This window comes from Grus americana, chromosome 15, assembly GCF_028858705.1.
Source record: "Grus americana isolate bGruAme1 chromosome 15, bGruAme1.mat, whole genome shotgun sequence".
In the NCBI taxonomy this organism is placed as follows: domain Eukaryota; kingdom Metazoa; phylum Chordata; class Aves; order Gruiformes; family Gruidae; genus Grus; species Grus americana.
Genome location: NC_072866.1, coordinates 2914944 through 2926235, shown reverse-complemented (window position 1 = coordinate 2926235; position 11292 = coordinate 2914944). Strand labels below are relative to the sequence as shown.

The following is an 11292-nucleotide window of genomic DNA, read 5'->3' as shown; positions in this document are numbered from 1 at the left end:
CGCTACTGGCTGCCCGGCACCGCTGATAAGGCAGCCGGACCAGGTGGCCGTTTTCCGGCCTCCCGTCCCCACAGGGAACCTGGCCCTGCCAGCGGGACAGGGATGGCGGAGGGGGGCCCGGGCAGAGCCAACAGGGGCACGGACACACCAGTAAGAGACCAGTTTGTAGGGTTTAATGGCAATGGAAGAGCACAGCCTGCGACCGGGCACGGCGCCGCCACGACGGGGTCACGGCCCCGGCCCCAGCGATGGGGATGCCGCAGGGACCAGGCGGGCGTCGGTATTTAAAAAAAAAAACAGCAATTAAAAATAACTTTGGTTGCGAAGACCACGACCGCGGGCGCCCACTCGCTAAGGAACCCCCACCCCCCCACCCCCCCACCCTTCACACAACTGGGGCGAGCACGGCGGCGCCGGCGAGGTGTCCCCTGGGATGGCAGGCACCGTGTCCCCGAGCTGGCGGGGGGGGGGGGGACACCGGGGGGCGGGGGGGGGGGGGGGGGGGGTCAGTCCTCCCAGCCCTTCTTTATGCAGAGGCCCCACTCCCAGGAGAGATGCTCCATCTTGTCATCGTCGGTGACGAGGGAGCGGACGCGGTAGGAGCCCCGTGCCAGCCAGCCCCGCGGCGCCTCCTCCGACGGCGTCACCACCTCGTACTCCTCGGCCCGCGGCGCGTAGCTGCCCACCATGAAGACGTCGCGGTCCACTGGGCAAGAAGGGGAGAGGCGGGATGGGTTAGCAGTGCCGGGGCAGCGCAGCCCCCCCACACCCCTGGCCCCCCGATCTCACTCACCGGGCCGGCCCCGGCGGTAGGTGAGGTGCAGGCACCGCAGCCCACAGACAATCTCCCTGTTCACCTGCGGGCAGAGGGCAAGGGTGCCATGGGTGCTGCACCACGGCAGGGTGCCCCCTGCCCTGGGAACCCCGGCCTTGGGTGGAGGGCACCCACCATTAACACCCTGTCCTGACACCCCCCCCCCAGGATCCTGCCTCTGGGGCACGATGAAGGGTGGCAGGGACCCCCGGGAGAGGCAGGGACTCGGGGGGAGCAGGGACCCTGGCATGGCAGTGATGTTGGGTGCAGCGAGGATTCCCAGGGGGGCAGGGACCCAGGAGGGCAGGGACCCCCATGGAGGCAGGGACCCCGGGGGTGAGGGTGGAGGGCAGGCGCCTCAAGGCAGCAGGGAGCCCGGGGGCGGGGGCAGAAGGGACCCCATAGAGACGGGACACATGGGAAGAGGGACCCATGGGGAGCAGGGACCAGATGGGACAGGGACCCTGGGGTGTGCGGGCAGGGACCCCAGGGGGCAAAGACTGCGGGCAGGGTCTCCTGCCAGCCAGCGGGCACAGGGCACCACGCACCCGCCTCACCTTGAAGGACACCTTCACCCTGTAGTCCACCCCCTCCTTCAGCACGAAGGCCCGGCCCCGCAGCACCTCCAAGTCTCCTGTGCAGGGAGATGGCCCATAAGCCTGGCACCCCTTCCTCCTCCTCCTCCTCCTCCCATGGGTGCCCCCACCACTCACCTGTCAGGTCCATGGTGATGGGCCCCGGCGCCTGCTCACACATCAGGGTGAGCCTTGTCACCTGCACGTTGGGCACGCTGGCATCTAGGGACAAGCGGCAGGGCGCAGACCTTACCCACCCGCGCCCAGCCCACCGCCGCCGGCACCTGGGGGCTGCCCGCGCCCTCTGTAATGGCGTGAAGGGCCGTGGTGCCCATGGTGGGGGTGTGCCAGGCAGGGTGCAGGCCAGCCCCAACCTTGGCATCACCACCTTTGGGGTAAGGCCAGGTTTCAGAGGGCCCAGCCATGGGTATCTCTCGGGGTGCAACACTCCCTGGCTCGGGAGCGGGCCGAGGCGGGTGGGGAGGATGCAGCACGTGCAGGCAAAGGCATCCCTCGAGTGGGCGCTGCCCTCATTGCACCCCAACAGCCCAGCCTTCACCCCATCAGCAGCTTGCACCCCACCAGCCTGCACACAACCCCTCCCCCAGCTTGCAGACACCCCATCGTGCACACATCATACACCCCATTGGTTTGCACACACACCCCCTCCCCAGCTGCCATGCACCCGTCAGCCAGCACACCAGGGTGCTGGGGCCGTGGAGCACCCCAGGCTGGCCCAGACTCCGCAGACACCGAGGGCTGGGGTGGCTGCTGTGGGTGCCATGGGGAGCAGGGGGCACCGGCTGGGCACCGACACCCATGCCACCCCGAGCCCTCCCAGCTGCTCGCTCTGTCTCTGTCATCCCAATGAATTTCCCGGTCCCTTGTAACCGTTCCTATGGAAACTGCAGCGGTGATCCCGTAACCAAGGCAACCGGGGTCCCCGGGCAGCCGTTTCCCTATCGGCAGGGGGATGCCGGGGTCTCCGCAGAGGTGGGGGGGCACAGGCAGCACCTGCGGGCGATGCCAGTCGGGACGCACCCTCCCTGCTGAGGATGTCCCACGGGTGCTGGGGATGCCTGGGCTGAGCCTGCATCATCCAGGGGTGCCGGGGTGCCCAGCCCCAGCAGGCAGCCCCCAGCCTTACCCACGGCAGCAGGGATGGCACCCAGCAGCGCCTGCTTGTACTTCCGCAGGCTCTCGTCCCCTGGGTCCAGCTCCTGGATCTCCCGCAAGCTCTTCTTCTCCGGCGTCTTGTACGCCAGGGCCACGTCGGCATCCTCCTCCTCCTCCTCCAGTGACAGCGTCACCCCCTCCTTGTCAGCCATGATGTCTGCGGGGGACAGGCAGTGGCAGTCCTGCTGCCCCGGGGACACCCTGGGGGACACCCCCCCACCCCCCGACACGCCGGCACCGATGGGCAGGGGGTTGGCTGAGCGGGGACACGCCACGGATGGATGGGGGCAATCCCCCATGGGGCAGCCGAGTTGCCCCCCCTGCTTGGGGCCATGGGGATGCCGCCAGGCTCTGTGTCCCCGGGGCACGGTGGCACAGCTAAGACCCGAGGCGTTGCCGCCGGCTGCATTTCCGCACGGTCATGGAACAACATAAGCTGGTGCCTACGTGGTGCGCACAGTCTGGGGGTGCTTGCAGCCCGCTGCGGCCTGCAAGTGTGCTTCACACCCCGTCACCCGGAGAGGTCCTTGTCACCACCCTGTGGCCCCCTCCAACCCTGGTGGGCAGCCACCAGCCCCATCTCCCACCCCAAACCCAAACCACCAGCGGCTGCAGAGAAAAAAAAAAAAAAAAAAAAACCAACAAAACCACCAGCTCTGGGGCAAACGGTGGCTCCGGTAGGTGCCAGGCTGCCGGAGGGCACAAGGGTGGGTGAGGTCCCCATGGCCCCTGACTCTGCCCTGCCCGCTGCATCGGCCCCCACGCCCTTCTGACTGCAAGCACTGAGCTCCCCAAAGCCCCTGGAAAGCCCATCCCTGGGGACGTGCTGGGGGACAGCCTGGGGCAGGTGCCACCGCGCTCAGCCCCCAGGCCACAGGGCGAGCTGTGCGGGTCCCCGGGGCAGCGGCGGTGACCGGGGTGCGGAGCGATGGCCGTGCTGCACCTCTGGGCCCCCGGCGAAGGCAGAGGCCCCGCACCCCGGGGTGCCCGGCTGTCACGGCAGCGTGCGGCACCTGGCCACGCTGGCTCCCGCCCCAGGGATGCACCCGCCCAGGGGCTCGCCCAGCCCCTCGTGGGCTGCAGGACAGGGCGGTGTGCGCCGGGTGCCACAGGCCGGGATGCGAGGTGGCGGCGGGGAGGGGGGGAGGCTGGGTGGTCCCCTGCCCCCCCCCGGGGATGCTGCGGTCCCCCAGGGCCTGGGATGCTCCCGAACGCACCCGGTGCCCGGGCTGATGCTCACCTGTTGGGGAGCCGAGGCGATGCCCGTCCCGGGGCGATGCCCACCCCAGCGCCCCCCCGGCGATGCCCCCCCCGCCCCGGGCACCCAGGCGCTGCCCCCCAACCCCCCGGCCCCAGCCGCGGGGCCGCGCTCCCCCGGCCCGCCGCCGCTCACCTCGGTAGCACAGCGCCAGCCAGAGCAGCTCCAGCAGCTGCCCGCCGGCCTCGCACACATCCAGGCCGAGCATGGCCGGGCCGGGCCGGGCCCGGCGCCCCCCGGGGCCGGGCGGGGCGGCCGCTGCCGGGGCCCGGGGCACGGCTCTGCCGGTGTCGGCGGCTCCGCCGGGGCCCTCGGCCGCGCTCCTCCCGCCCGCCGCCGCCCGCGCTCGGCGATGCCGGCTGCTCCGCTGCGCTCCCCGCCGCCGCCGCGCTCCCCCCGCCCCCCCCCGGCGCTCCCCGCTGCGCTCCCCGGCGCTGGCCCGGCGCGGCCCGGCGGGGCGGCGGCGGCGGCTCCCGCAGACGCGGCGGCTCCGCTGCCCGCCCCCGCCCGCCCCCGCCCCTCGGCGCCGGGCGGCTCCAGCCCCGCCGCTCATGGGCGGCGAGACTGCAGTGAGCTCATCCGCCGTGCGCGCCCGCGCAGCGCCTGCCCGCGCTGCCCGCTCCCTGCCCGCACCCGGCAAGCGCCCAGTCCGCGCTGCCCGCTCCCTGCCCACGGCCCCCACACCCTGCCAACACCTTGTCCGCGCTGCCCGCACCCCGCGAGCATCCTGCCCGTACCCTGAATGCGCTGCCCGCACCCCGCGAGCATCCTGCCTGTACCCTGAATGCGCTGCCCGCACCCTGCCCGCACCCTGCGTGCACTGCCCGCACGCTGCCCGCACTTCACTCGGCGCTGCTCACACCCTGCCTGCACCCTGCAGACACCCCGCATGCCCTGCCTGCACCCTGCCCGTGCTCTGCCTGTATTGCCGGCACCCTGCCCATGCCCTGCCCGCCCCGCCATTCCAACAGCCACAGTGTTTCTCCCCTCCCGCCTGCACCCGGCGGCCCACCGGCTCAGCCGTGGTAGCCCCCGAGGGCCCGGGGCCAGCCCTGCGCTCCCCCCGGCAGAGCCGCGGCCCCGGGCGGCGGGGGGTGCGGGGGGCCGCGCCGCAGCGGGCCGGTCCGTGGGACCCGCGGGCAGGGCGAGGGCCGGTCTCGGGGGGACACCAGGGGCCGAGGGGGGCCGGGACTCGGGGGCGCCGCGTACCGGGGTGCCCGTCGGGGCGCCCGGCGCAGACGGCGGCAGCCGCGGGGGGGGGGGGGGGGGGCGGCCCGGGCCGGGCGGGGCGGGAGCGGGCGGGGCCGGGCGGAGCAGTGCGGGGCGCGCACCCGCGATGACCATCGGCGGCCCCCGCGGCCGGCACCGCCGCCTCCAGATGCCCTGTCTGCGCAAGGTGAGCCGCCACCGGCACCGGCACCGCCACCCGCACCGGCCCCTCGGGCAGCGGGCGCCGCGCCGGGACCGGGCACTGGCACCGTGGGGATCGGGCACCGCGGGGAACCGGGCGCTGAGACTGTGGGGACCGGACACGGCACTGCACCGGGCAACGCGGGCATCGGGGATCGGGCACCGGGCACCGCCGGCGGCACGGGGGTCAGGATCGCCGGGGACGGGTACCAGCACCACCCCGTGTACCGCGGGACAGCGGGCACCATCCCGGCCCCGGCACCGCCACGGGGCACCGCCCCACGCGGGGACACCCACGGGCGGCACCCTGGAGCTCCGTGCTCAGCCCCTGCCCCCCGGGCCGGCGTGCGGCCACAGCCCCGGTACAGCTCGGTCCCCAAAACCGGGGCTCCCCGGCCAGGGGATGCCGGCAGGCTGGGTGCCCGCACCTCCGGCATCGCACGCTCACCCAGCTGCTGGGTGCCCAGGTCCGGCTGCAGGGTGCCGGGGTGACCCTGGGACGGGCAGAGGGTGCCCTGGGTCGGGGCAGGGGGACCCAGGCTGTGCCCAAGCCCGGTGCCCCCAGCCGGGGGGCTGAGCGTGGTGGGTGCTCACCCGGCAGATGGAGCGGATGATCGTCAGCATGCAGGACCCCGACATGGGCATCAAGATGAGGAACCAGCGCCTGCTCATCACCATCATCCCCCATGCCATGACAGGTGGGTCCCCATCCCATGGTGGGGCGCCCCGTGAGGCACATGGGGTGAGGGAGGCGTGCGGGTGCTCCCCGGGCAGCTCCAGTGCTGCACCCAGCACCCAGCCCTGTGTCACCCGGCGCCACTCGCTTCCCCGCATCCACGGGTGCTCAGCGCTGCAGCTGGGATCAATTATGCATCGGCTGAGCAGGGCGGGCACTCGCTGGGGCGGGCGGCCCAGCACGTCCTTGGCAGGGCCCCCGTCACCCTGTGTGACCCCCTCGGCGCCCGCCATGCCACACCGGGGTGCCCCAGCCTGGGAATTTCCCATGCCCGGTCTGGAGGACCCCATCACACCCCGCTAATGCTGCCTCGCTCCCCAGGGAATGACATCGTGGAGTGGCTCATCCAGAAGTACGGCATCTCTGAGGAGGGTGAGTGCCTCGGCGTGGGTGGCCAGCACCACAGGGGCGACTGTGGCTGCCGAGCCCCCGTGCAGCCCCCGCTCCTGCTCCCCCAGAGTCGCTGCACCTTGGCAACCTCATCGTGAAGCACGGCTACATCTACCCCCTCAAAGACCCTCGCAGCCTGGTGCTGCGGGCGGACGAGTCGCCCTACCGCTTCCAGGTATGGCCCCACCGGCAGCGCGGGTGCTGCCACAGCCTCGGGGCTCCCTCAACTTGGCACCGTGGCACCCCACGGCATGTGCCTCAGCCTCTCCCCCCTCTCCTCAGACCCCCTATTTCTGGACCAGCACCAAGTGGCCGGCCACGGAGCTGGACTACGGTAGGGGCCACCATGCTGCTGGCACCGGCACGGGCTGCAGCCCCTTCCCGGCTCCACCTGAGGTGCTGCCGCTCCTCTTGCAGCCATTTACCTGGCCAAGAAGAACATCCGCAAGCAGGGCGACCTGATCGAGCACGAGAAGGTGAGCGGTGCCCTCCTCACAGCTGTGATGAGCTGGGGGGGGGGGGTGTCTCAGCTCATCCAGGAGTGGGGGCTCACCCGTGGGGCTCAGCCTGTGCTGGAGCGGCAACGGGACCCGGAGCCAGGTGAGGGGACACGTGTCACGCCGTGCCCACGGGGGTGACACTGCCACTCCCCAGGACAACTACAACCTCCTGCACAAGCGGATCAACCACACGTGGGACTTCGTGGTGATGCAGGCGCGGGAACAGCTCCGGTGAGTGCAGGCATGGCACGGCACCGCTGCAGCCTGGGAGATGCCGGGGACGGAGCACCCTTGGGCGCTGGCACGGGCGGGCAAGATGCCAGCGCCTCCCCACTGCCTTTGCACGGGCAGGGCGGCCAAGCAGCGGCGGAAGGGCGACCGCATCGTCATCGACTGCCAGGAGCAGGCGTACTGGCTCGTCAACCGGCCCCCGGTGAGGACGGGCTGGGGGTGGGGGGCGAGGGGTGCCAGGCTGGCGGGTGCAGCCCTGGGCAGCACCCCGGCACTGGACACAGCCCCAGCCCGGGGAGCGGAGCCAAGGGTCCCGCCAGCCCCGGTGCGATGCTCTCGTTGCAGCCGGGAGCCCCCAACGTGCTGGAGCAGGGCCCTGAGCGCAGGAACTGCCACACCACCCGCGTCCAGCTGGTGAGTGGGGGGGGGGGGGGCGGGCACCCCCGGGGCTGCCAGCAGGCACAGGGTGCAGCCACCCATGTGTGTTGGGGTGCCGAGCTGCCCCAGCGGGTGTCCAGCCATCCCACCCCAGGCTGTGCCCACATTTTGCGGGGAGGGGGGGCCAGCTCTGCTAACATCTGGGTGTCCAGCCTGTCCCCCCGCCCCAGCTGAGCTGGGGAGTCCCTGTGTTTGCCCATGCACTCACCACCCTCCGTGCCAGTCCTGGCACCCCGGGGTGCCCACAGCCACCACCGGGCCCTTCCCCGTGTCATCACCCCTCTAACACTGCTGCAGCCCCCCCACCCAGCCCCTCCTCACTAACCACCCGCTTTCTCTCCTCTGCGCCCTGTGCCGTGTCCTCTGCCCACGTAAGTGTCACTAACCCGGGGCCGGTGCCACGCTGGGGCGGGGGGTGGATGCCGGGGTTCACCCCGCGGGCTGTGCCGGCTGAGCCAGGAGGGGTGTGGGGATGAGGCTGGAGGCCACAGGGCAAAGAGGGGGGGCTGGATGCTGGGTCCTTGCCCACAGTGGTGCTGGGCAGAGCCGGTGGGCACGATGTCCCGGCTCCGCCGTGCCCTCACCCGGCCCCGCGCGTCTCTTGCAGACCAAGAACATGGATTACTACAAGCGGGAGGTGAGCGGGGCGAGGCGCGGGGGGTGGCTCCCGGGGGGCACGGGCTGCCGGGCACCCCTGACATCTGCCCCGCGGCCGGCCCCAGATCGAGTACTGCAGGAAGGCCATGGCCAGGACCAGGGTGAAGTCCTCCATCTGCCTCGAGGGGTGAGTGGCTGGCGGCCGCCCCGGCCGTGGGCAGGGTCCCCATCGGGGTGACAGGGGCACCGGCATCGCTGCGGCCGGCCGCTGGCACCACAGCACCCGTGCTGCCATCGCCCTCAGCGGGGAGCAGGGCCGAGGCTCTGGGGTCATCGCAGAGCCCAAACGCGTCCCCACCACATCCCCACGGTGGCCGGGGACGGTGGCAGTGGTGGGATGGTGGCCCTGGCCGCCTCCAGCCACCAGCTCCTGGCAGGTACATCAAGTTCAACGAGCAGTACGTGCCCCACGACCCCATCATGTCTGGCTGCCTGCCCAGCAACCCCTGGATCACGGACGACACCACGTACTGGGCCATGAATGCCCCCACGTAAGCACCCACGCAGGGGCTGCCAGCCCCCGGCCCCAACCCGCAGGACAGGGTGCGGGGTCGTGCAGGAAGCCATGGGCTGTCCGCTGCCAGCCCTGACACCGGTGTCACCCACAGGGTGCCGACCCCCACAAAGCTGCGCGTGGAGCGCTGGGGCTTCAACTTCAGTGAGCTCCTTACCGACCCCCTGGGCCGGGCACAGCTCCTCGAGTTCCTCAAGAAGGAGTTCAGTGGTGAGCAGCCCCAGCCTCGCACCCCCACCCATTGCCCCATCCCAGTACCCCCAAACCCGTCGTCCCATCCCAGCACCCTCCAGACCCACCACCATGTCGAAGTACCACCAGACTCACTGCCCCATCCTGGCACCCCCAAACCCACCACCACATCCCAGTAACTCTTGACCAACCTACCCCGGCAGCCCCCTGACCCACCACCACATCCTTGCACCCCCTGACCCACTGCCATGTCCCAGCGTCCCTGGACCCACCACCCCACATTGCACCAGCTGGCTCCATCCCAGGGGGTTTGGCCCCACAGTTGGCTGGGTCATGGACCTGGGAGGACACGTCCCCATCCCCAACACCATGTCCCCCTCCCCAGCTGAAAACCTGAGCTTCTGGGAGGCATGTGAGGAACTGCGCTATGGGGAGCAGTCCCGCATCCCTGAGATCGTGGACTCCATCTACCAGTGAGTGCCAGCGCGGTGAGGGTTTGGGGGGGGCTGGGGTTTTGGGGGGGTCCAGGCCACCGTGGTGCTACGTCCCACTGTGGGGCTGGGTACCCACCACCGGCTGCGACTCCCCAGGCAGTTCCTGGCTCCCGGGGCCACGCGCTGGGTGAACATCGACAGCAAGACCATGGAGCGGACACTGGAGGGCATCAAGACGCCCCACCGCTACGTGATGGATGACGCCCAGATGCACATCTACATGCTGATGAAGAAGGTGGGTGAGGGCAGGGCAGGGCTGGGCAGGGTTGGGCAGGATCCTGATGCCTCTGCTTGCCCAGGACTCCTACCCGCGGTTCCTCAAGTCAGAGCTCTACAGGAACCTCCTGGCCGAGGCCGTCATCCCCCCAGAGACCAAGAAGCGGTGAGGGCAGGGGCCGGACCCCCGGGGTGCTGGGGTGGTCCCCGCCAGCGCTGATCCCGCTCTGCCCGCAGGGTCTTCCCCTTCATGCGCAAGCAGCGGCACTCCAGCCCCAGCCCAGCCCTGCTCCTGCCAGCGGGCGATGCCGAGGAGAGGAGCAGGGGTCCCGCGGCTGCCCCCGTCCCCGAGGAGGAGAGCTGAGGGCCCCGGTACCCCACCGACGTGGGACCCCCCCGGCCCGGTGCCCTCCAGCTCAGCTGCAGCCCCCTGCCCAGCACGCCCCAGCCCCGCCGCAGGACCCTGCCGGCAGTAGCACTGAAGGAAAGAAGCCATACGCCCCCCCGGCAGCCCCCCACCCCTGGCCAGGCTGGCCCCCCTGCAGCCCCCGCTCACGTCCCTGCACCCTCCTCTCCCTTGGGGAGCCTGCACCCAGCCGGCCTGGTGCAGGGTCACCCCCCTTCAGCCCCCCGCCCCAGGCACAAGCCGCAGAGACAATAAAGCCCCCATGGGGAAACGCTGTGGCTCCTGTGGTTTTCGGGGGGGGAACACACCAGGGAGGTGGCTGCGGGTGGGGGGTGCACATGGTGGTGGCCACCCCTATCTGGATTTGTGTCCCCACAGGCTGGCAGCAACCCCTGCCCCTGCCTGCAGCATGGGTGCAGACCCCAGGCAGGGGGGGGACCAGCCCCCCCAAAGGCCCATGGCACGGCCACCACCCACAGCTCTGCTTGCTCCGAGGGGTAAAACCAGACCCCGCTGGCAGCCCCAGCTGCCCTCCTGGCACAGCCAAGCTGGCACTCGGGGCACTCAGCCCCGGCAGCCACCGGTGCACCCACATACAGCCCCCGGGGAGGAGGAAAAGGCCTTTCGAGCGGGGCTGGGGGTGCCTCCGGCCAGCAAACCCCGGCTGCAAGGGCCCCGCGGGCTGGCAGTGGCACGCAGGGAGCGGGGCTGGCAGCTGAGCCGCTCTCCCGACCCACGGCCTGTTAATCTGAACAGAGACGGAGGATCTGGCGGCAGGATTATTCTCTTCCCTGGAGCCAAGCCCCAGCTGCAGGGGATTAATGCTGGTGGTTACATAAAGGAGAAGGGGGGCTGGTGCCCACCCAGCGCTCAGCCTCGGACCCCAGCCCGCCCCGCACGCACCCAGGGATCTGCACAGTGGAGCAGGCTGGGGACATCCCCAGCCCCTGAATGACCAAGCGGTGCCAGCCCGCACCCTGGCCAGCGAACGGCGCGGGTGTTCGGGATGCTCGGGACCTTGGCATCCTTCCCTGCCGCAGAGCTCGGGACCCCCGGCACGGAGCAGGGGCTATTTCTCAGCTCAGCGCTGGGGCCTTGGGGCAGCGGAAGCTGCAGGAGCCTCGGTCACAGGATGGAGCTTGGGACCTCGGCGCTGGCAGCCACCGGGCAGCGACAGATGGTCCCACGCTCCAGGAGACACCGCCTGCCACGCGGCTCCCTCCGGCTTGATCCAAATCCAAGCCCCGGAGTGAGATTTTCATGCTGATGGACTGCAGCAGGAATC

General features: G+C 71.1%; 2 protein-coding genes across 4 annotated transcripts; one reads left to right on the top strand and one right to left on the bottom strand.

Moving 5' to 3' along the window:
* Positions 1 to 151: 151 nt before the first annotated feature.
* ARHGDIG (Rho GDP dissociation inhibitor gamma) lies at positions 152 to 4332 on the bottom strand. Its single transcript, XM_054842786.1, has 6 exons — positions 3959 to 4332; positions 2537 to 2722; positions 1528 to 1611; positions 1372 to 1448; positions 794 to 857; positions 152 to 706 (listed from the first exon to the last, which is right to left on the bottom strand). The coding sequence occupies exons 1-6, from the start codon at positions 4029 to 4031 to the stop codon at positions 507 to 509; spliced, it is 684 nt and encodes a 227-aa protein (XP_054698761.1). The 5' UTR covers positions 4032 to 4332; the 3' UTR covers positions 152 to 506.
* Positions 4333 to 5103: 771 nt separating this feature from the next.
* Positions 5104 to 10278, top strand: RGS11 (regulator of G protein signaling 11). 3 transcript variants are annotated; one of them, XM_054842891.1, is made up of 17 exons: positions 5104 to 5219; positions 5835 to 5931; positions 6291 to 6341; positions 6428 to 6534; positions 6642 to 6693; positions 6777 to 6835; positions 7014 to 7090; positions 7211 to 7292; positions 7436 to 7504; positions 8136 to 8165; positions 8251 to 8312; positions 8563 to 8676; positions 8794 to 8909; positions 9277 to 9364; positions 9482 to 9620; positions 9685 to 9767; positions 9839 to 10278. In XM_054842891.1, the coding sequence occupies exons 1-17, from the start codon at positions 5160 to 5162 to the stop codon at positions 9963 to 9965; spliced, it is 1413 nt and encodes a 470-aa protein (XP_054698866.1). In that variant the 5' UTR covers positions 5104 to 5159; the 3' UTR covers positions 9966 to 10278. The 3 variants fall into 3 exon arrangements, with proteins under 3 accessions (XP_054698866.1, XP_054698867.1, XP_054698868.1); XM_054842892.1 differs by having other exon boundaries at positions 8142 to 8165; positions 9839 to 10245; XM_054842893.1 differs by lacking the exon at positions 5104 to 5219 and adding an exon at positions 5328 to 5439 and having other exon boundaries at positions 9839 to 10245.
* Positions 10279 to 11292: the final 1014 nt, after the last annotated feature.

Excerpts from the sequence above, each read along its gene's own strand:
- ARHGDIG (XM_054842786.1), bottom strand. The coding sequence starts at position 4,031 with ATGCTCGGCCTGGATGTGTGCGAGGCCGGCGGGCAGCTGCTGGAGCTG. Across the intron at positions 1,449-1,527 it reads CATCACCATGGACCTGACAG|GAGACTTGGAGGTGCTGCGG; the intron begins GTGAGTGGTGGG and ends CTCCCTGCACAG. Across the intron at positions 707-793 it reads CTACCGCCGGGGCCGGCCCG|TGGACCGCGACGTCTTCATG; the intron begins GTGAGTGAGATC and ends CTTCTTGCCCAG.
- RGS11 (XM_054842891.1), top strand. The coding sequence starts at position 5,160 with ATGACCATCGGCGGCCCCCGCGGCCGGCACCGCCGCCTCCAGATGCCC. Across the intron at positions 6,535-6,641 it reads AGTCGCCCTACCGCTTCCAG|ACCCCCTATTTCTGGACCAG; the intron begins GTATGGCCCCAC and ends CCCTCTCCTCAG. Across the intron at positions 7,293-7,435 it reads GGCTCGTCAACCGGCCCCCG|CCGGGAGCCCCCAACGTGCT; the intron begins GTGAGGACGGGC and ends CTCTCGTTGCAG.